The sequence below is a fragment of the Oncorhynchus mykiss genome, chromosome 30 (assembly GCF_013265735.2).
Source record: "Oncorhynchus mykiss isolate Arlee chromosome 30, USDA_OmykA_1.1, whole genome shotgun sequence".
NCBI lineage: Eukaryota > Metazoa > Chordata > Actinopteri > Salmoniformes > Salmonidae > Oncorhynchus > Oncorhynchus mykiss.
Window position 1 is genome coordinate 20117400 of NC_050570.1, and position 19852 is coordinate 20137251.

Consider the following 19852-nt stretch of genomic DNA (forward strand, 5'->3'; position numbering starts at 1 on the left):
GTCCCTCCTTACACCCCTGCGGTTAGACCTTACCCAGCTCCTCAGGAACAATAGACACATCTACTGCTCCTTTTCACATTTGATAGGACAGTTTTGAATGTTTTTGATCTTGTACTTTTTCTCTCATGTCATGTTTAAAGTCATGAGAAACCAATCTCTGGTTATGAATAGCACACACTCTTACTGAAATGTGAGGATATATCTATCCCTCTAGTGTAGGAATGCTCACTAAAACCTAGGTGGACACGAGCAGGGCTTGTCAGTCAAAGGAGGAAAGGAAACCATCTTCTCCATTTAAGGAGTTACATTCTCTACTACTTAACGTCCACTACCCCCTGTTTTGCAGCTCCTTTTGTATGATAGTTGTTGAAAAGAGCGATAGAACATAGAAGTTATCTATTGTCCTTTCATCATCTTGACATATCTTTACCATTTCACTTTATGCCCTCTTCCATTCATTGTGTAAGAATGGAACAGGTTTAAATCTCAGTCAGACACCATTGAACATCACTGTGCTTCAACATCTGTTCTAAGTCAGCAGTTGCCAGGCTTCAAAGTGCCAGCTTCAGGGTAGAATGTGAGACTTCAAGTGACCTCAACTTAACATATAAGTCCGTGTTTTCAGTAAGTCTGTGAGAGAGGAAAACTCAGCATATAGCTGTAGAGAATGTACAAGCCCTAGTGAGAGTCCGCATCAGTCTAAATGAGTGTGAGGTGTTTTACCATCGTGCCAGCGTTGTGTGTGCCTCTCTCTTCCTGCGGTCCTGCCTCAGCTGTCCAAAGTCCAGAGTATGTGTGTGTGTGTCGGTAATCCCACACTAGACCCTCACAGCACAGCCATCACAGTCAGGAAGTCTCCAGCACACACAGTCAGTCAGAGAGACACCAAGAAGACTTCAACATCCACAGCGTTCAAATCTACTTCCTCATACACAGACCTAGAGCGAAACAAGAACTGATCTCTGCCTCAGAGGACACACACTCACAGACACAATCATCCTATATCTATTGTGGCAGACCAGGGGGTTTGGTCAAGACGTTTACACAGATAGAGTATGATTAGCTTGGTTTTGAAGGGTGTTTATTAAGTAATACATCAAAAGAAAAGGATAGGTCTCCCCCATGAGACCCTCTCTGGGATTCCGTGTTCTGGGCTCCGGGTCTTGCTGTATCCTGTTTGGCACAGAAACTCAAACTCCCTCGTCTTAGCTCGGGCACCGTCTCCAACTACATGGAAGTCACCTTACAGTCGTCTCCTGTGTGCTGCCCTTCTGGCAGCTTTATGGGGCTTGTACAGCTGGTGAGCAATCAGCCCTTGATTACTCACCAACTCCCCAATCAGCCCCAATTAGTCCTGGGCGGAGAGCCCGTCAAGACCTGGCACGTCCAGCAGGTGGAGCCATCGCCTCGTGATGTATACTCCGTCTGTCACCAGGCCTCGACAAATCTCCCCCTGGTGGCTGACGTGACACCCCCCCTTTAGCTCTGTCGGGGAGGGGGCTGTTGTCAGTGCGACGAACATCTCCCTTCTCGATAGGGCATCCGCGTTTCCATGCTTTGCCCCTGACCTGTGCACAACAGAAAAAGAGAAGCGTTGAAGGGACAAGAACCACCTGGTAACCTGATCGTTTGTGTTTTTTACCCTCGCCATCCAGACCAGGGGAGCATGGTCCGTGACCAGGGTGAAGTGGGTACGCAACAGGTAATACTTGAGAGTATTTAGCGCCCACTTCACCGCTAGACACTCTTTCTCAACAATTTAGTACTTTTTCTCTCTAGGAACCAGCTTTCTGCTGATGTACACGATGTACACGATGGGGTGCGCCTAGTCCCGTATCATACGCATCCGTCTGGACCACCATCGGCACCTGGAAATCGGGCTTTACGAGAATCGGATGGGAGCACAGCGCTTCCTTCAGAGGGCTGAACGCCACTTCTGTCTCGTTCGTCCATTTCACTGTTTTCGGGAGGCGGGCCCTGGTTAGATCGGTGAGTGGGGAAGCTATAGCCGCAAAGTTGGGGATAAATCGGCTATAGTATCCTGCCTGTCCCAGGAAGGACTTGACCTGTGTCTTGGTTCGTGGAACGGGCCAGTCACGCACAGCGTGAACCTTCCTCTCCTGGGGCTTGACGTTCCCCCGTCCGATCAAATACCCCAGGTACTCTACCTCCTCGAAACCTAGTTTGCACTTCTTGGGGTTCGCTGTCAACCCGGCTTGTCTGAGCACGTCCAGCACCGCCTGGAGGCACGTCAAGTGCTCATCTCAACCTTGGCTGTGGATGATGATGTCATCCAAATAGGCCGCTGCGTACTGCTGGTGGGGTCAAAGTACTTTGTTCTTCAGCCGCTGGAATGTCCTCGGGGCTCCGTGGAGACCGAACGGGAGCACCCGGTACTGATACAACCCGTCTGGTGTCGAAAATGCCATCTTCTCTCGGGAGGAGGCTGACAACGGTACCTGCCAATATCCTTTGGTCAGGTCAAGGGTGCTGATGTATCGGGCCTTTCCCAATCGATCGATGAGCTCATCCACCCTCGGCATGGGATATGCATCGAACAAGCTGATGCCGCTCACCCCCCAGAAATCATTACAGAAGCGGAGGCTACCGTCCGGTTTGGGCACCAACACGATGGGGCTGCACCATGCATTGTGGGACTCTTCAACGACCCCCATCCTTAGCATAGCCTCCACTTCCTGTTTCACGGCCTTCCTTCGGGCCTCCAGAATCCGATATGGCCTCTTTCTTACCGTTTCGCCGGGCCAGGTACGGATGTGGTGTTCAATGAGGGGCGTGCGGCCCGGCTTCTCGGAGAACACCGCCATGTTCTGATCGACAAGCTCCCTGAGCTCTTGCTTCTGGGCCTGGTCGAGGTCCTCATTGCTCAGGACCACCACTGGTCCCATTGGCATCCTGGGTCCCGACCATAACGTGCCACTCTCGTGCCACTTCTTCAACAGGTTCACGTGGTAAATCTGTTGAGGTTTCCATCTCCCTGGATGTCGTACGCGGTAATTGACAGGTCCCATCTTCTCGACTACCTCGTATGGTTTGTGCCATGTTGCCAGGAACTTACTTTCGGCCATGAGGATTAATTAAACTTAGAACCACCCCTCCCGGATCCAGGAGAATTGTCACCAACAACGCTAAATAGCAAAGCGCAACAGTCAAATAATATTACTAGAAAATATTCATATTCATGAAATCACAAGTGAAATATAGCGAAACACAGCTTAGCCTTTTGTTAATCACCCTGTCGTCTCAGATTTTGAAATTATGCTTTACAGCAAAAGCAATACAAGCGTTTGTGTAAGTTTATCGATAGCATAACAAAACAATAATTACACCTAGCATCAGGTAACGTGGTCACGAAAATCAGAAAAGCAATAAAATTAATCGTTTACCTTTGATGATCTTCGGATGTTTTCACTCACGAGACTCCCAGTTAGACAGCAAATGTTCTTTTTGTTCCATAAAGATATTTTTTATATCCAAATACCTCCGTTAGTTTGGTGCGTTATGCCCAGGAATCCACCGGAAAGAGCGGTCACGACAACGCAGACAAAAATTCCAAATTATATCCATAAACATGTCAAACGTTTTTTATAATCGATCCTCATGGTGTTTTTCAAATATCTATTCGATAAGATATCAACCGGGACAGTTGGCTTTTCACTAGGACCGGGAGTAACAATGGCCACCTCTGTCTTTTGCGCACAAATCACTCTGAGAGCCCCCACCTGTCCACTTACGTAATGTGGTCGTTCACGCTCATTCTTCAAAATAAAAGCCTGAAACTATGTCTAAAGGCTGTTGACACCTTAGGGAAGCCATAGAAAAAGGAATCTGGTTGATATCCCTTTCAATGGGCAATAGGGATGTATAGGAACACAGGGGTTTCAAAATAAGTGTCACTTCCTGATTGGATTTTCCTCAGGCTTTCGCCTGCAATATCAGTTTTGTTATACTCACAGACAATATTTTTACAGTTTTAGAAACTTTAGTGTTTTCTATCCTAAGCTGACAATTATATGCATATTCTAGCATCTGGTCCTGAGAAATAGACTGTTTACTCTGGGAACGTTATTTTTCCAAACATAAAAATAGTGCCCCCTAGCTTCAAGACCAGCACCCTGTCTCCCACCTGGAATTCTCTCTGATTGTAGACCTGGGCTTGGGCGCATTGGGCCTTCTCCATATGTTCCCTCACGACGGGCCATATGGCTGTCATCCACTCATCGTATCCACGCTGCGTAATGGGGTCGGTTGGGCTTCCCACACCTCCTTAGCGAGGTCAAGTAGGCCGCGTGGCCTCATCCAGTAGAGGAGTTTGAACGGGGAAAACCCAGTAGAGGATGGGGGTACTTGAGAACATTAGGTGGGGTAGTAGCTGGTCCCAGTTCTTCCCGTCCTGCTCGATGACCTTCCACAGCATCTGTTTGAGCATTTTATTAAAGCGCTCGACGAAACCATCTGTCTGAGGGTGAAAAACAGCGGTCCGGATCTGCTTGATCTGCAGGAGGGCTCACAACTCTTTAATGAGGCAGGACATAAACTCCGTACCTTGGTCTGTCAAGATCTCGTTCGGGATGCCCACCTGGCTAAAGAGGTGGAACAGCTCCCGAGCGATTCCCTTGGATACCGCCACCTGTAGGGGAATGGCCTAGGGATACTGGGTGGCATAATCTACTATCAGCAGGATGTACCGGTGTCCTCATGCTGTTCTTACCAGGGGTCCCACTATGTCCATGGCGATGCGTTCAAAGGTCACCCCGCTGATCAGTAGGGGGACCAATGGGCTTCGGAAGTGAGCTTTCAGGGCCATGATTTGACCATGCTCCTCCTCCAGGGGTTCCCCAGGGGGTTCGGGTTCCAGCGCCCTCTCCGACTCCAGAGCCGTAGACACATGCTGGTTAACCGGTTGCTTCCGGGCCGCACAGGCTATTGGTCGTCCCCGCTCTCTTCTTCGGGCGGCTCGTACCTTCTTCCTCAACTCGTGCCCCCATAAGGCAGCAAACAGAGGACAATGCGTCCCACTAGGAGAGGTCCCGGGAACTCTGGCACTGCACCCACCGTCATCTGGCAGCTCCCTTGTGGCGTCACGATGTTGGTCCATACGGTTGGATACCGCTTTGTGTCACCGTGAACACAGGAAATGGACATCTCCCTACCCCTTTTGGTCTCCTGGTTCAGCAGGCTCGTGGTTACGAGCGTAACCATACTTCCGGAGTCCAATAGTGCCTCCGTGTCGTGTCCGTCAACCTTCACCGGGACCATGGTGCAGTTGATTCGGGGTGCCCCAACAGGAGGTGACATAGTTCACGGCGTGATCCACCTCGCCACCGGGGCAAGCTGAGCCGGGCAATTCTAGGCAATGTGCCCCCGGGTGCCACACTCCAAACACCTCTTGTGGTCGCCATCTTCCTGGGGTCGTCGGGGATGGGTCGGCCCTACCCCAGCCGTTTCTCCATGGGTTTGCGGTCCTTTGGCCCTGCCGACTGTTGGTTCGGGGCACACCGCGGTTGGGCTGTCCTTCCGTCCCCTCGGACGGGTCGCCGACTCGTCCCGGCTCCCACTCAGCAGGGCCTGCGTGTTATGATGCATCTCCACTGCTTCCAGGAGGCCCTCCAAGGTCTGGGGCACGCATAGACTCGCTGCCCTCTTCATGTTGTGGGGTAGCGCACGTAAGAAGCGATCCAGGACCACTTTGTCGAGGATGGAGAGGGTGTATACGTCGGTTAGGAGCCATGCCCTGGTGAAGCGCAGTAGGTCACTCATCTGTGCTCGGGGGGATGCGTCGGCTACGAACCTCCAGTCGTGGAACCGTTGAGCCCGATGGGCCAGGCTGTACCCATAGCAGCTGAGTATCTCCCATTTGAGTCCGTCGTAATTAGCCGCCTGTTTGTCGTTCAGGTCCCAATATACCTTTTGGGCATTCCCTGGGAGGAACAATGCCAGCAGACTGGCCCACTTCGGCCTTGGCCATCCTTTCCGTAGAGCTGTCCGTTCAAACGTACAGAGGTAGGTTTCGACGTCATCGTCCTCCGTTAGTTTGAGTAAAAACTGGTTGGGATGGGATTCAGGAGACGCTCCTCCTTGCAGCTTCCTGATTTCCTCAACGAGGTGGACGTTTTGTAATCTCTGTTCCTCCAGCGTTCGTTCCTGAACCGCCTGTTGTCCTTGTTGGGCCCGGACGAACTGAGCTATCAACTCGTCCATGCTGATGCTGCGTAAACGTCAACCCTGATCTGACCATGTTATCAGATTTCCCGCATTCTCCACCACTTGTGGCAGACCAGGGGGTTTGGTCAAAACGTTTGTGGGGGGATTTCGGGTATTGCCGTCTTCCTACTTTGTCCTCTCCTGTGGCGGCAGGTGGCGTAGTGGTTAGAGCGTTGGGCAAATAACTGAAAGGTTGCTAAATCAAGTCCCTGAGTTGACAAGGTAAAAATATGTTGTTCTACCCCTGAACAAGGCAGTTAACCCACTGTTCCCCGGTAGGCTGTCATTGTAAATAATAATTTCTTCTTAACTGACTTGCCTAGTTAAATAAAATAAACCATGTATTGCGGTGAAGTAGGGTGGTTGTGATGACCGTACAGTCGATGACGTTGTTCACCGGGAAACGGAATGGAGTTAAGCACAGGGAAATGGAAAAGTTTCAAGTGTGTATATATATATATATATATATATATATATATATATATATATATCTGCTCCATTTAGTTATTGTGTCCCACTTCCGTAGTCTGGCTTTTAATTAGTTTGTACTCTGCCTTTTAATTTGTTTGTAGTCTGCCTTTCACACAAATGTGAAAGTGTTATTGGTTGTGATTTCATGATTTTCATCATGTGTTAATTTAGGGGTTTTCCACTTATTCTTTGTAAACGCCATTCCTGAATAAAAAACAATGTAATTAACATGAGAGTTGATGCTGTTTTTCTAACAACTCTTCCTTGTAATTTCCATTCTGGATGACCACACACCATAGCAATCATCTTTTTTTCCATATGTAGGTATCAGTATTTTGTCTCCCCCATACCCCAACTTCTTATCTTGCCAAATTGTTAATGAGTTGTTTACACACCTCCTTGACAGTATTTTAACACACACACTATCTACTAATATCTTTATTTTACAATTTGTGAAATTTGTCTGCCATGGTGTTCTGTGGTGTAGATGTTTGTTTGTTAGGTTGTTTTTATTTTATTTTATTTTTTTATATATATTTATTATTTTATGCTTTGTTAAACAATATTAGGTTGTTTCTGGTCCAGGCATCAGATTTTTTTCACTGATTTTAAGAGGAGGGAGTGTAACAATGAACTGTAACTGAATTGAAACTGAATTGAAATGTGATTGACATACTGGCAAATCAACATGATGGGGCAGTCATGAATCCATAATCCCCTTTCTGACATCAGACCTTCCACCTCTTGTCCTTTCTCCCCGGGAATAGCTAAAGACTCTGTATAGCTGCATTTAATACTTTTTTTGTTTTTACTTTCATTTTAAAAAGTGTATATCAGTATAATGTATGCATGTATCACTACAAGGCCTAAAACAAGCAGGTTCTCATGAAAATGAAAGAATTCCTCTGACCTATGATTTCAACACTCATATTCCTCCAAATTTCAACTCGTTTCAAACTTCTGAATTATTATCAAATAATCTACAATGCACAATTTTGACTTAAATCTTTTTCATTTTAAAAAAGCGAGACATTTCATCAAATTGAGTGTGTAATGTGTATTTAAATATTTATATTTATATATATAGAAAAAATGTGATCTCCATCATTAAATTGTGATCACAGTGAAATTACTGGGCCTGGTTCCTCTCTACATTTCTTCCAAGGTTCCTGCTTTCTAGGGAGTTTTTCGTGGCTACTGCTTCTACACCTGCATTGGGGCTTTAGGGGTTTTAGGCCTGGTTTCTGTAAAGCATTTTGTGACAACTGCTGATGTAAAAAGGGTTTATAAAATAAATTTGATTGACATATCATGGCCGGTGAGTCCAGATGCTGATTGGTGTCTAGTCACTGGAGTCAGATGTGAGGGAGTAGGTTGATTGCCACATCAGTGGGCCTCTAGGATTACGGCTGGGCTGGCGTTCACCCTTCCAGTTTGCTCGAGGGGGGAGGCGGCAATCAGCTGTCTCCGGCCTTCCCTCCAGAAATATGCCTTCTGCTCCTTGTACTCCACAGTGCCAAGATTAACCTTTTCCCACATGCTTGTCTTTGTCTCTTCAAGTTAATCACAAACGTTTTCCACATTGGTCACAAAGTTCTCTCTTTTGTCCTTATCGGTGAACTTTCTTTCTAGATCAACATTTAGTTGTGTCACTTGATCTCTAGTCGTGCACAATTGTGCTGTCACTTCTTGTATGGTCAGTGCCATTAAATCAAACGAGCATTCATTAAGAATCTATGAGATACAGAAATAGATGGATAATCACATAATGTCAGGGTTTAAAACGGGCAAATCTGTGGCGAGAGAGTAAAGCACACAATTCTCGATGCATTTATTAACAATGCGGCATATTTATTCACTGTAATATATTCATTTCAAAGGTTTTAGATGGGGAACGGGGGCATGTTTCTATAGTAATTCAAATACAGTACACATCTGTAACACTTAGCATGTGAAAACAACAACAAACAAACAATATTATCCCTCTTATTTGATAAAACAGTTTGTCTCTGAGGTCACACCATGACCATGGACACAAATGGTTCAAAATTGAAGGCAAAACGTACTTCGTTTACATATTCAGACAGTCAAATAGGACACCTTGTTTCATTAAAACAGTTCTGTTATGTTATCGGTCAGATAGTGTAGCAAAGCATCAGGTAGTGTGCTGACAACCAGTTGTATCAGAAATTGTTAACAGATATGGGTCCCATACCCAGTTACTAAAGGTGGGGAAATAAAGGTTTAACTTATCTTCTCATAAACTGATATAGCACAACTGTGACTTTGGCACCAACCTCAAACAAAACCATTTTGGTAACACTTTACTTGACACCCGGCGTCATAACAAGTTATGACACGATCATATCCATGTCATATGTCAGAACAGCTGACATAACTTGTCATAACCTGTCATAATATGGACATAACACTGTCATGACATATATTTAGACCTGTCGTGACATATATTGCATTATTTTATGGCTGGTTATGACACCTACATAAGAGTGTCAGAACCCACAAAACCTACCACACAAGGCAAAACATTCCATTACACCATAGCCTACGTGTCAACACTATGTTAATGTTATATATTTTTTGTTGTTGAAATGTATCATATTCAATTCTCTTTGTAATTGCGCACACATTGATGCACCTACCCCATTGCTCTGTTGCTGATGACTGAGATGAATGCAGGACCAGATTTCAGGAGCAGGACAAGACACCCTCTTTTTGACTGATGACTGATAAGGGCATTTATGATTCTGATGGTCATAATGCTTCATGACAGTGTCATAAAGTGATTTAAAATATGATGAAAAAAACATGACTGTAAAGAATTTATTACAACAAAGGATTTAAGAAACACATTTTCAAATGAAAGGAAACTTCTTGGCAGAAAATAATCATTTGAATAAACGTTGGTTTTGACACTCTTATGTAGGTGTCATAACCAGCCATAAAATAATGCAATATATGTCACAACAGGTGTAAATATATGGGTCATGACAGTGTTATGACCATATTATGACATGATTATGACCGTGTCATAATGTGTTATGACACTGGGTGTCAAGTAAAGTCTTACCACCATGCAATATTCAACAGAATAACATCCAACAACGACAACAATTAGCTAAGAAATAGCACCATTCAGAAGCACCATCAGGAGAGTAATAGCAACCTAGTTACTCCAATAGAAATCAGTTCCTTCATTGAGAGCTGACATTAAGGGCTGGTTCTGAGTGTGAGCCCAGTAGATGGATGAATGTGTAAGAAGGCAGTTACTGTACATGTAGCATATTAGAGACAAGTAAACTGGTTGACCATTAAAGGCACAGTAGGAAGGCCATGCTATCAGAGAGAATGATCACTCAAGGCCAGGGTGCATGGGGTGCATGGGAGGGTCTCTGTTCCGATGTAATCAGAGGTGTGTTTCCACTCACTGTATACGTGACTAATACAGACTACCATGTAGCATTGTTCACATTGATGAGGCTATGGTAGGTTTGCCTGTATCTAAACATGTACAGTAAGTACTACAGTATGAGAGAAGTGTTGAGGTTTGGTGCTAGACGTGAACTGAACCGATCATTTACCAGCCCTCGCTGGGTCCCGTAAAATGGCAAGACAGAGGCGAGTAAACTGTTATGAACACGGACCGGACCGTGGATCGAGAGTGTTAAGTAGAGTCTTCAAGACAAGTCCCAAATAATGAACATACATTATCCCTATGACTAGTCAGACTTGTGTGCAATTCAAACCCTTTTCAAAAAGATTTTGTTCTGAGACAAAGCATTGACAAGATAACTTAGAAGACCAAGTGAGTTGGCAACAGCCACCAGATAATAAACATTACATTGGGTAAGTGATAGTAAAGTATCAGAACAGTTTCAATTGTACAGTGTAGATTTAGTGTACACATGGAATAGCGTCTGTAAATATACAAGTAAAGGTCTGTATGGACATAGTGGCTCAGGGTAAGACTGAGCCACTGAATAAACAACAGAGAAACACAACTAAGCTGAACAATGTACTTTGGCCAGTCCTGTGGCCAGCATGGCAATAGTAGTAGCACCAAACCCTTAAAGGATATACACTACATTACCAAAAATATGTGGACACCTGCTTGTCGAACATCTCATTCCAAAATCACAGGTATTAATATGGTAATATGGAGTTGGTCCCCCCCTTTGCTGCTATAACAGCATCCTCTCTTCTGGGAAGGCTTTCCACTAGATGTTGGAATATTGCTGCGGGGACTTGCTTCCATTCAGCCACAAGAGCATTAGTGAGGTCGGGGACTGATGTTGGGCGATTAGGCCTGGCTTGCATTCAGCGTTCCAATTCATCCCAAAGGTGTTCGATGGGTTTGAGGTCAGGGCTCTGTGCAGGTCAGTCAAGTTCTTCCACACCGACCTCGACAAACCATTTATGTACGGACCTCGCTTTGTGCACGGGGGCATTGTCAAGCTGAAATAGGGCCTTCCCCAAACTGTTGCCACAAATCTGGAAGCACAGAATCCTCTAGAATGTCATTGTATGCTGTAGCGTTAAGATTTCCCTTCACTGGAACTAAGGGGCCTAGCCCGAACCATGAAAACATCCCCAGACCATTATTCCTCCTTCACCAAACTTTACAGTTGGTTAGGTGCACTGGGGCAGGTAGGGTTCTCCTGGCATCCACCAAACCCAGATTTGTCCGTCGGACTGCGATGGTGAAGCGTGATTTATCACTCCAGAGAACGGCATTTCCACTGCTCCAGAGTCTAATGGCGGATAGCTTTACATCACTCCAGCCGACACTTGGCATTGCGCATGGGGTTCTTAGGCTTGTGTGCGGCTGCTTGGCCATGGAAACCCATTTCAAGAAGCTCCCAACAAACAGTTATTGTGCTGACGTTGCTTACAGAGGCAGTTTGGAACTTGGTAGTGAGTGTTGCAACCGAGGACAGATGATTTTTACTCGCTATGCGCTTCAGTACTCGGTGGTCCTGTTCTGTGAGCTTGTGTGGCCTACCACTTCACGGCTGAGCCGTTGTTGCTCCTAGACATTTCCACGTCACAAAAAAAGCACTTACAGTTGACCGGGGCAGCTCTAGCAGGGCAGAAATCTGACTGACTTGTTGGAAAAGTGGCATCCTATGACGGTGCCATCTTGAAAGTCACTGAGCTCTTCAGTAAGACTATTTTACTGCTGATGTTTGTCTATGGAGATTGCATGGCTGTTTGCTCGATTTTATACACCTGTCAGCAACAGTTATGGCTGAAATAGCCGAATCCACTAATTTGAAGGGGTGTCCACATACTTTTGCATATATAGTGTACGTACATAGCAACAGAGAGATATCCCAGCAGCTCATCTGGTCTTCACAGCAGTGCCCCCAAAGCTGGTATAAGATAGGGCACTTTCAGAGTGCGGGATAAAAGTACAGTTCTCTCTCTCTCACCCTCCCGCCATCTACTTCTCTGTCCACGGATGTCAGGCAGGCTGCTCTGCGGTGCGTTGGCTGGGCTGTCCCTCCCCCCTGTGGAATGTGCAGCTCAGTGGGTCTTGTCTGGGCCCGCTAGGGGTGGCTCCTGGTCTGGTCTGGGCCCGCTAGGGGTGGCTCCTGGTCTGGTCTGGGCCCGCTAGGAGTGGCTCCTGGTCTGGTCTGGGCCCGCTGGGGATGCCTCCTGGTCTGGCTCTCGGTCTGGTTCAGGGGTCAGTGTCCTTGGCAGGTCTTACAGCACATCTGTCTGAAGTAGGGGCGGCTGCAGAACTTAAACCTGAGCACCAGGGGGCAGTACGCCACTGTGTTCACATCTTTGCACTCTGGAAGGGAAAAATATATAAAATACTCAAATTAAAATAATGAACCACTTAGATGGATATTTAGCCTGCAGGAGAATACAGTGAGAAGGTAACTAATAGAGAGTTGAACTTTGACCTTCAGGGTCACCCTCGGGGATGTCCATGGGTAGGCTACTGAGGTCACATTTGCTCTTGCACTGTTGCATGGCTGCCGGGCGCTGGAGGTCTGGGCACTCATTGGACGGCTGGCCGGTTTGTGCGAGACACTGCACAGAGCGCTTCTCCTGACCCAGACCACACCTGGCCGAGCACTGACACACAACAGAGAGAGAGAGAGAGAGAGAGAGAGAGAGAGAGAGAGAGAGAGAGAGAGAGGTCACCAAACTAGGAGTACACACAAATAAGCCAGAGCAAAGATGGATAATAGATCACTTTACAAATCTGAACAGGAATGATTAACATTGTCAAGTATTTTTTCTTCACTTCACTAGATAAAACAAGAGGACCTAGGAGGTATAGTTGAATGAGAGTAGTTCAATACATAGCAGAGCCCAAGTTAGTCCCAGCAAGCCCCCCAGCCTTACCTCTCCCCAGGGCCCTGTGACCCACATGGGTGGTGGGCAGCGCTGCAGGTTACAGCGCACCCTGGTGGTGGGACGCCCATTCTTGGGACACTGGGACTCTGGCAGTATGTCTCCACTCTCCCCACGCTTACACAGAAGGACACGGTGCCTGAACCCGGGACCACAACTGGGATTACACTGGGGGGGTGGGGGGGAAGAGAGAGAGAGAGAGAGAGACAGAGAGAGAGAGAGAGAGAGAGAGAGAGAGATATGGGGCAGAGGTTATTCAAGTCTGAGAGCTCTAACCTCTACAGCCTCAGAGCACACCCGTACAGTACAAAGCCCAACCAGCAGGTGGCATTGATTACACACAGAAATGTTGCATAGGTACAGAAAGTGTCAAGGTCAGCAACTACTCACTTTTTTTCTTAAAATCTCTAGATTCCACTAGTTAGATTAAATACAAAATAGTAGGGTTAGTTTATTTTGGGTATACCTCTGACCAGTCCAGGGCCAGCCACTCGGGGGGGCAGGTGTGGTTGCTGCAGGGTTCAGTGAGAGGTGGTCGTGGAGGAGTACAGGCGCTGTCGTCCTGGACCTTCTCCTCTGTAGGAGAGATCTTCCTCTTACACAACACCTCTCTGGTCCTCAGGCCCCCGTTACAGCTGCGACTGCACTCAGACCACACCCCAGACCACCAGCTTGGGGAGACAGACACCCGGACAGATCTTAGTCTAGCAGGATGCCATACTGTCCCACTACCACACACGTGCGTGCATACACACATAGACACACACACACACACACACATACTTAAACTGCGTATATAGGTTAATTACGTTACCAATTACGTTCACACAGAGGAGCTTCACACAGGCCGTGGGACTGATACACTGACACTCACCTTGGGGAGCATGGCTCAGAGTTGCAGGCTCGCTTCTTGTCTTTGGGTTTGCTCTTCTTGTCACAGAAGTGGTTGTAGACCACGGTGTGATCCGTCTGCTTCTTACACACGACCTGCTGGGTCTGACCACCTGACAGACAGAGGGAGGTTTAGAACACTTTTAGAATACAGTCAGAACTCCTTTGGTCGTTCATCTGATGCAGCTCACACTGTGTATTCTTCACCGTGTAGAACTTGTACAAGCCCTCCTCCATTCACTTGTTTTGCTGACATAAGGTCAAGTAAATGTGCTTTTAAGCAAAGTGAATGAGTTCTTATCAGGCTGGCTGCTTTGGATCATTAACCCGCGACAGAAAGAAAGCAACGTTTACCTAAGACCCACATGAACGCCTGCAGTTTCACCAACCCCACAGTTCCTCTGTTCATGGACATTCCATTCCCATGTTTCCCCAGGGCCAGTGTTACGTTAGGAAAACTCTGAAGCCACCATGTACCAGTGTGTGTGTGTAATGTGTATGTATGAGAGAGGGAATATGAGAAAGCCTATGAGAAAGTGAGGGGTATGCACTGTGCACGTATTAGTATTTGTATTCATTATGGATCCCCATTAGCTGCTGGGGTTCAGCAAAATTAAGGCAGTTTATACCATTTTAAAACAATACACAGATTTCAGAACACACTGTGTGCCCTCAGGGCTCCAACTCCACCACTACCACATATCTACAGTTCAAAATCAATGTGTATGTGTGTGTATGGTGCGTATGTTATTGTGTGTGTGTGTATATGTATATGCATGTGTCTGTGCCTATTTTTGTGTTGCTTCACAGTCCCCGCTGTTCTATAAGGTGTTTTTCTATCTGTTTTTTTAAATTGAATTTTACTGCTGGCATCAGTTACTTGATGTGGAATAGTGTTCCATGTAGTATGTGCCTGAGTGAGCCACTGGGTCAATGTACTGTCTATATAGTGTAACCAGCCCTGCACAGCAGCTAAATGGATCATTAGTCAAAAAATAATAATAATAATAATATGCTTATATTTGTCATGTTATACAGTTGTACAAGCATAAAAAAAAATGTGTTTCTTGCTTAACCCAATTCCCCCCTGAGAATCGCGCAGGGAGTGGGTCACTGCCAGGGTCACCATTGTGCAGTGCCCCTGGAGCAATTGGGGTTAACCCTTTACCCTCGTACCTGCATACGGGTTATAAATGGCAGATTTGGTCACTGATAAACGCCTAAATTGAACAGCATTGGCAGTACAGTAACATTCTATACACGACATCACAGCTCTGTATGGGTTTTGACTGAAGGCCGTTCTGAACTTGAGCGCCGCACACGACAAGAAGTTGCCTAATTCCTACCCCTAATTCGGCAACTTTTGAAAATGTTTTCTTGGCTGAGTGAGAGAAATGCTGTAAATTAAGAGGATTCAATTTATTTTGAAAGATGAGACGTTGAGGATTATAATAAATACTGCTTCGATATCATACAAGCTCATGGGCTCTCATGAAGTGTTTTTTTTTTCTCGATTTTGTGGCAGAACACCCTCGAGTCCAAATGTGCACTTCCTATTTCCATATGATAAAACTCATGCTATATACAGTGTCAACGTTTATGATCACTATGTTTGATGTACAGTTACAAGATGACATGCTGTCATACCCTATGTTGTTTTGAACAGAATGAGCCTATGTTTGTCTATTGTGAAGAAAATTTGCCACGGTGACCGATTTGCTGCTGAACACTCACCTGAACTCCATTCTATGCACACCACAATTACGATCCGTTTCTCTGAATTGCCCTTTGAAAGACTGTAAGGTCATATTTTATAACTCAGCTTGTCATGTTGGCAATAGAACAAGCTTTCAAATTATGCCCACGGTAGGCCTGCGGCAGTCATAAAATTGTCAGTCAGTGATTGTCAAGCAAATAACTGACGGTCTCACGGTAATTGACCGTTAATTAACGTAAACACATTTAGCAACTCCTGGTTTCCACGAATAGCCTACAATCACTGATGCAGACCTTTGGAACATCTACATTTTATATGTGTGAAATGTGTTTTGATTTAGAATGGACCATTATCATGCACCTGTCTGGAAACAGGGGCAGAGGGAAAAAAGACATGTCATCTATGCACTTAAATAGTGAATGGAGGACGCTTTTCCTGTGGTTCATTTTCATGCCAGCCAGGTAGGCTATACTCCTGTTGTAAAGAGAAGCAACGTGCTTAATATTAGGAAAGTTGAGAAATGAAATATAGTAGGCTTAGCCTGTAGAAAGCTGATAGGATCCTCCACTTTTTAAGAGGCCATCACTCTGTTTTGTCACGTAATTGCATAGCCTATAGAAATGTTGCGCAACATGAGCTCATGGGCTCTCATGAAGTGTTTGATTAGATTTTCGACTACATTTGCACTGATGTCAGAGTGATTAGAGGGACAATAGAGTGCTTGAGTACCAGGCAGTTAGCAAGTTTGGTAGGTTACTAATAATCATCAGCAGCAACAGTTAGGAGAAGCCTAATTACCGTGACTAAACGGTCACGTGGAATTTGATTGCCTTGATGACTCATGACCACAGGTGTGGCAGTAATACAGTCACCGTAACATCCCTATGCCAACCTAACCCAGACTGAGATTTATAAGGGCACAGCAACAGACTTGTAATTGTATTTTTTACCTGGTCAGCTCAGAGATTTGAACCAGTGACGTTTTGGTTACTGGCCAAACACTCTAACCACGAGGCGTCCTGCAGCTCAAGAATATGAAATTAATATTGGCTAAGAGATTTATCTGTATAAATATGGCTTTGTATGTATTTCTCAACCCTCAAAATCAAATTAAATTGAAGTTTAATGGTAGAGTACACTATTTAGCAGATGCCATAGCGGTTGCAGTGAAATGCTTATGTTACTAGCTCCTAATAATGCAGTAAAATCATCAATCAATCAATGAGTAGGGATAGAGCCAATGTATAGTACAGTAAAGAGTATTAGAGCCAGGAGTGGTTGTACCCCCAGCGCAGAGTGCAGAGCAGCGGGACCAGGATGTGTAGTGCCAGGCATATCCACTCAAAAGGTTTCTGCTGACTGGAGGGTTGAAGCGGTAGTGGATCCCTGGGTTCTCTTCCCTCACCAGTACCTACACACACACACGCACACACGTCACATATGTTGTCACATAGAATGATTAGCGTAACACACACATAGTAACACACACAGCTAGCCTGTTACCATGACGATGATGGTCATGTTGGTGGGCCCCAGGGCCTCCAGGGTCTCAGGTTGGTCAGTGGGCCGGCGGTAGTGGAAGGTTGTCCCTGCGATGTCGAACCTACGAGGGGTGTCGATGGTCAGCTTCCCATTGATGAAGAACTGTTCTCCTTTACTCTTCAGCACTGGAGCAGAGAAGAAACGAGAGCATGTATAGGTCCACATGGAGAAGTGACGTTTTCAAATCAAATCACGGAAGCGGGGAAAGGAAGCAATTTTCCCCCATTGAAAGCAGTTCAGCCAAGCCTGATCTCAAGCAATAATGGCACTCATAGTTTAAAATAATGTTTATAGCTCCAGTCTAAATGCCGTGAATGATATATAGTCATGTCATAGTCACCAGTCAACTCCATTACACTCAAAAGTTACTTCAACTTAAACCAGTGAATGCTAGCAATGGCTAGCTATTCTACCACTCTGCCCTTATGAGTGATAGCATGCTAATAGCACACCCTGCACACAAATATGTATATATTTAAGGGGTATGCAGTAGGTTGATAACAATATCGCCAAAGTACACTACATGGCCAAAAGTATGTAAGGCCTTACCCAAACTGTTGCTTCAAATTTGTAAGCACAGAATCATCTAGAATGTCATTGTATGCTGTAGAGTTAATATTTCCCTTCACTAGAACTAAGCCCGAACCAGGAAAAATAGCCACAGACCATTCTTCCTACTCCACCAAACTTTACAGTTGGAATGCATTTGGGTAGGTATGGTTCTCCTGGCATGCGCCAAATTCATATTTGTCCGTCGGACTGCAAGATGGTGAAGTGTGATTCATCACTCCAGAGTCCAAAGGCGGCTAGCTTTACACCACTTCAGCTGATGCTTGGCATTGCGCATGGTGATCTTAGGCTTGTGTGTGGTTGCTCGGTCATGGAAACCCATTTCATGAAGCTCACGACGAACAGTTATTGCGCAGACATTGCTTCCAGAGGCAGTTTGGAACTCGGTAGTGAGTGTTGCAACCGAGGACAGATGGTTTTTACGTGCTACGCTCTTCAGCACTCGGCGGTCCCGTTCTGTGAGCTTGTGTGGCCTACCACTTTGCAGCTGAGTCGTTGTTGCTCCTAGACTTTTCTACTTCACAATAACAGCACTTAGAGTTGACCTGGGCAGCTCTAGCAGGGCAGACATTTGATGAACTGACTTGTTGGGAAGGTGGCATCGTATGACGGTGCCATTTTTAAAGCCACTGAGCCCTTCAGCGAGGCCATTCAACTGCCAATGTTTGTCTATGGAGATTGTATGGCGGTGTGCTTGATTTTATACACCTCTCAGCAACGGGTGTGGCTGAAATAGCCGAATCCACTAATTTGAAGTATGTTGCATCAGACATTTCATACAACATTCCCAGCTAATGAGAAAACAGTCATGGTATTTAATCTAAGAGACTGAACAATTCGGGCAGGTAAGTATTAGTCAATTATAATAACAGCATTGATGATGTGACGATGCACTTACATTTTAATTCTAGTTTTGAGAGTCTGAATGCACACTAGAGAATAGAACATGAGTCATAACAGTATAACACATTGCGTGACACAGAAGAGACATGAACTCTCACCTAGGAAGTTGAGGGAGACGTTGAGCTCCTGGATGTGAATGAACACGGATCCTTTGGGGATTCTGACCACCTCTTCATAACCTGGGATGGGATCACACACACACACACACACCCACACACACACAAAGAAAGAAGAGAAAGGCAAGAGGTGGAGGTTTTATTCACTGACATACTGGAGGGAGAATGATGTATAAGTAGTGTTTTACTCTGTGGGACTTCAATGGAATAAGCAGAGCCTTTCGGATTCCAACCAAATTCCTGGGCAACGTTCAGCTCCTCTGCTAGAGTACAGTAACCATGTTTGAAGCCAGGCTGTGCTATCCAGCCAGCCACCACAGCCCTGTAAATAACTTCAGCCTTGCATAAAAAAACAGAAGAAATAATTTAATAATCCATTCCAATGGTGCGACCGCTGAGGAAAGGAGAGGCTTGGCTTTTGACCCCTCTCTGGAGTAGCAGTCGGTGCTGTGAGTAATTTCAGTAACCCAGCTCTGTACTTGCGGTTCCTGGCGGCCGGAGAGGGAGAGGTTTTTCTGTTAACAATCAGGGGCCTGTGTGGTAAACAGAGAGCCAAAGAGCAATAAACCCCCAGCCCTTAACCCCTGAGTAACCCTCCACCACTGCCAGAGTTACAGACTGCACAGACTGCGAGAGAGAGAGAGAGAGAGAGAGAGAGAGAGAGAGATATGGGGGGGTTGAGAGATGAAGAGCAGGTAGACTACACAGATGGAGAGGAGAAAGAGAAAACCTAGAAAGATAGATGAGAGAGAGCAGCTGACAGAGAGATGGAGGAGGTGATAACTCAGGTGAGAATGCAGACACCAGATGGGAGTAGTAAGGTTGCAGAGGCACAGGAGAATATGGCACCATCATCACTCTTAGGTGTAAATCACTAGATAGAACAACCTGCCCAGAACACCAGCCCAGAACAACCTGCCCAGAACACCAGCACAGAACACCAGCCCAGAACAACCTCCCCATAACACCAGCCCAGAACAACCTCCTCAGAACAACCTCCCCAGAACATGAACACTTGCCCAGAACACCTGCC

At 45.9% G+C, this 19852-nt stretch overlaps 2 protein-coding genes across 2 annotated transcripts in view; both read right to left on the minus strand.

The window, feature by feature from the left end:
- Positions 1-959, minus strand: part of LOC110521506 (unconventional myosin-If) — a 26723-nt gene extending 25764 nt beyond the window's left edge. Inside the window, exon 1 of the mRNA XM_036969166.1 lies at positions 724-959. Within this exon, the coding sequence (XP_036825061.1) occupies positions 724-726 (3 nt within the window). The 5' untranslated portion in view covers positions 727-959. The remainder of the gene's footprint in view (positions 1-723) is intronic.
- An 11277-nt stretch (positions 960-12236) lies between these two features.
- LOC110521508 (A disintegrin and metalloproteinase with thrombospondin motifs 10) overlaps positions 12237-19852 on the minus strand; it is a 67623-nt gene continuing 60007 nt past the window's right edge. Inside the window, exons 18-25 of the mRNA XM_036968614.1 lie at positions 18802-18882; positions 17192-17355; positions 16973-17099; positions 13955-14084; positions 13547-13751; positions 13072-13248; positions 12624-12798; positions 12237-12508 (exon numbers count right to left, since the gene is read on the minus strand). Coding sequence (XP_036824509.1) covers positions 12399-12508; positions 12624-12798; positions 13072-13248; positions 13547-13751; positions 13955-14084; positions 16973-17099; positions 17192-17355; positions 18802-18882 — 1169 coding nt within the window. The 3' untranslated portion in view covers positions 12237-12398. The remainder of the gene's footprint in view (positions 12509-12623; positions 12799-13071; positions 13249-13546; positions 13752-13954; positions 14085-16972; positions 17100-17191; positions 17356-18801; positions 18883-19852) is intronic.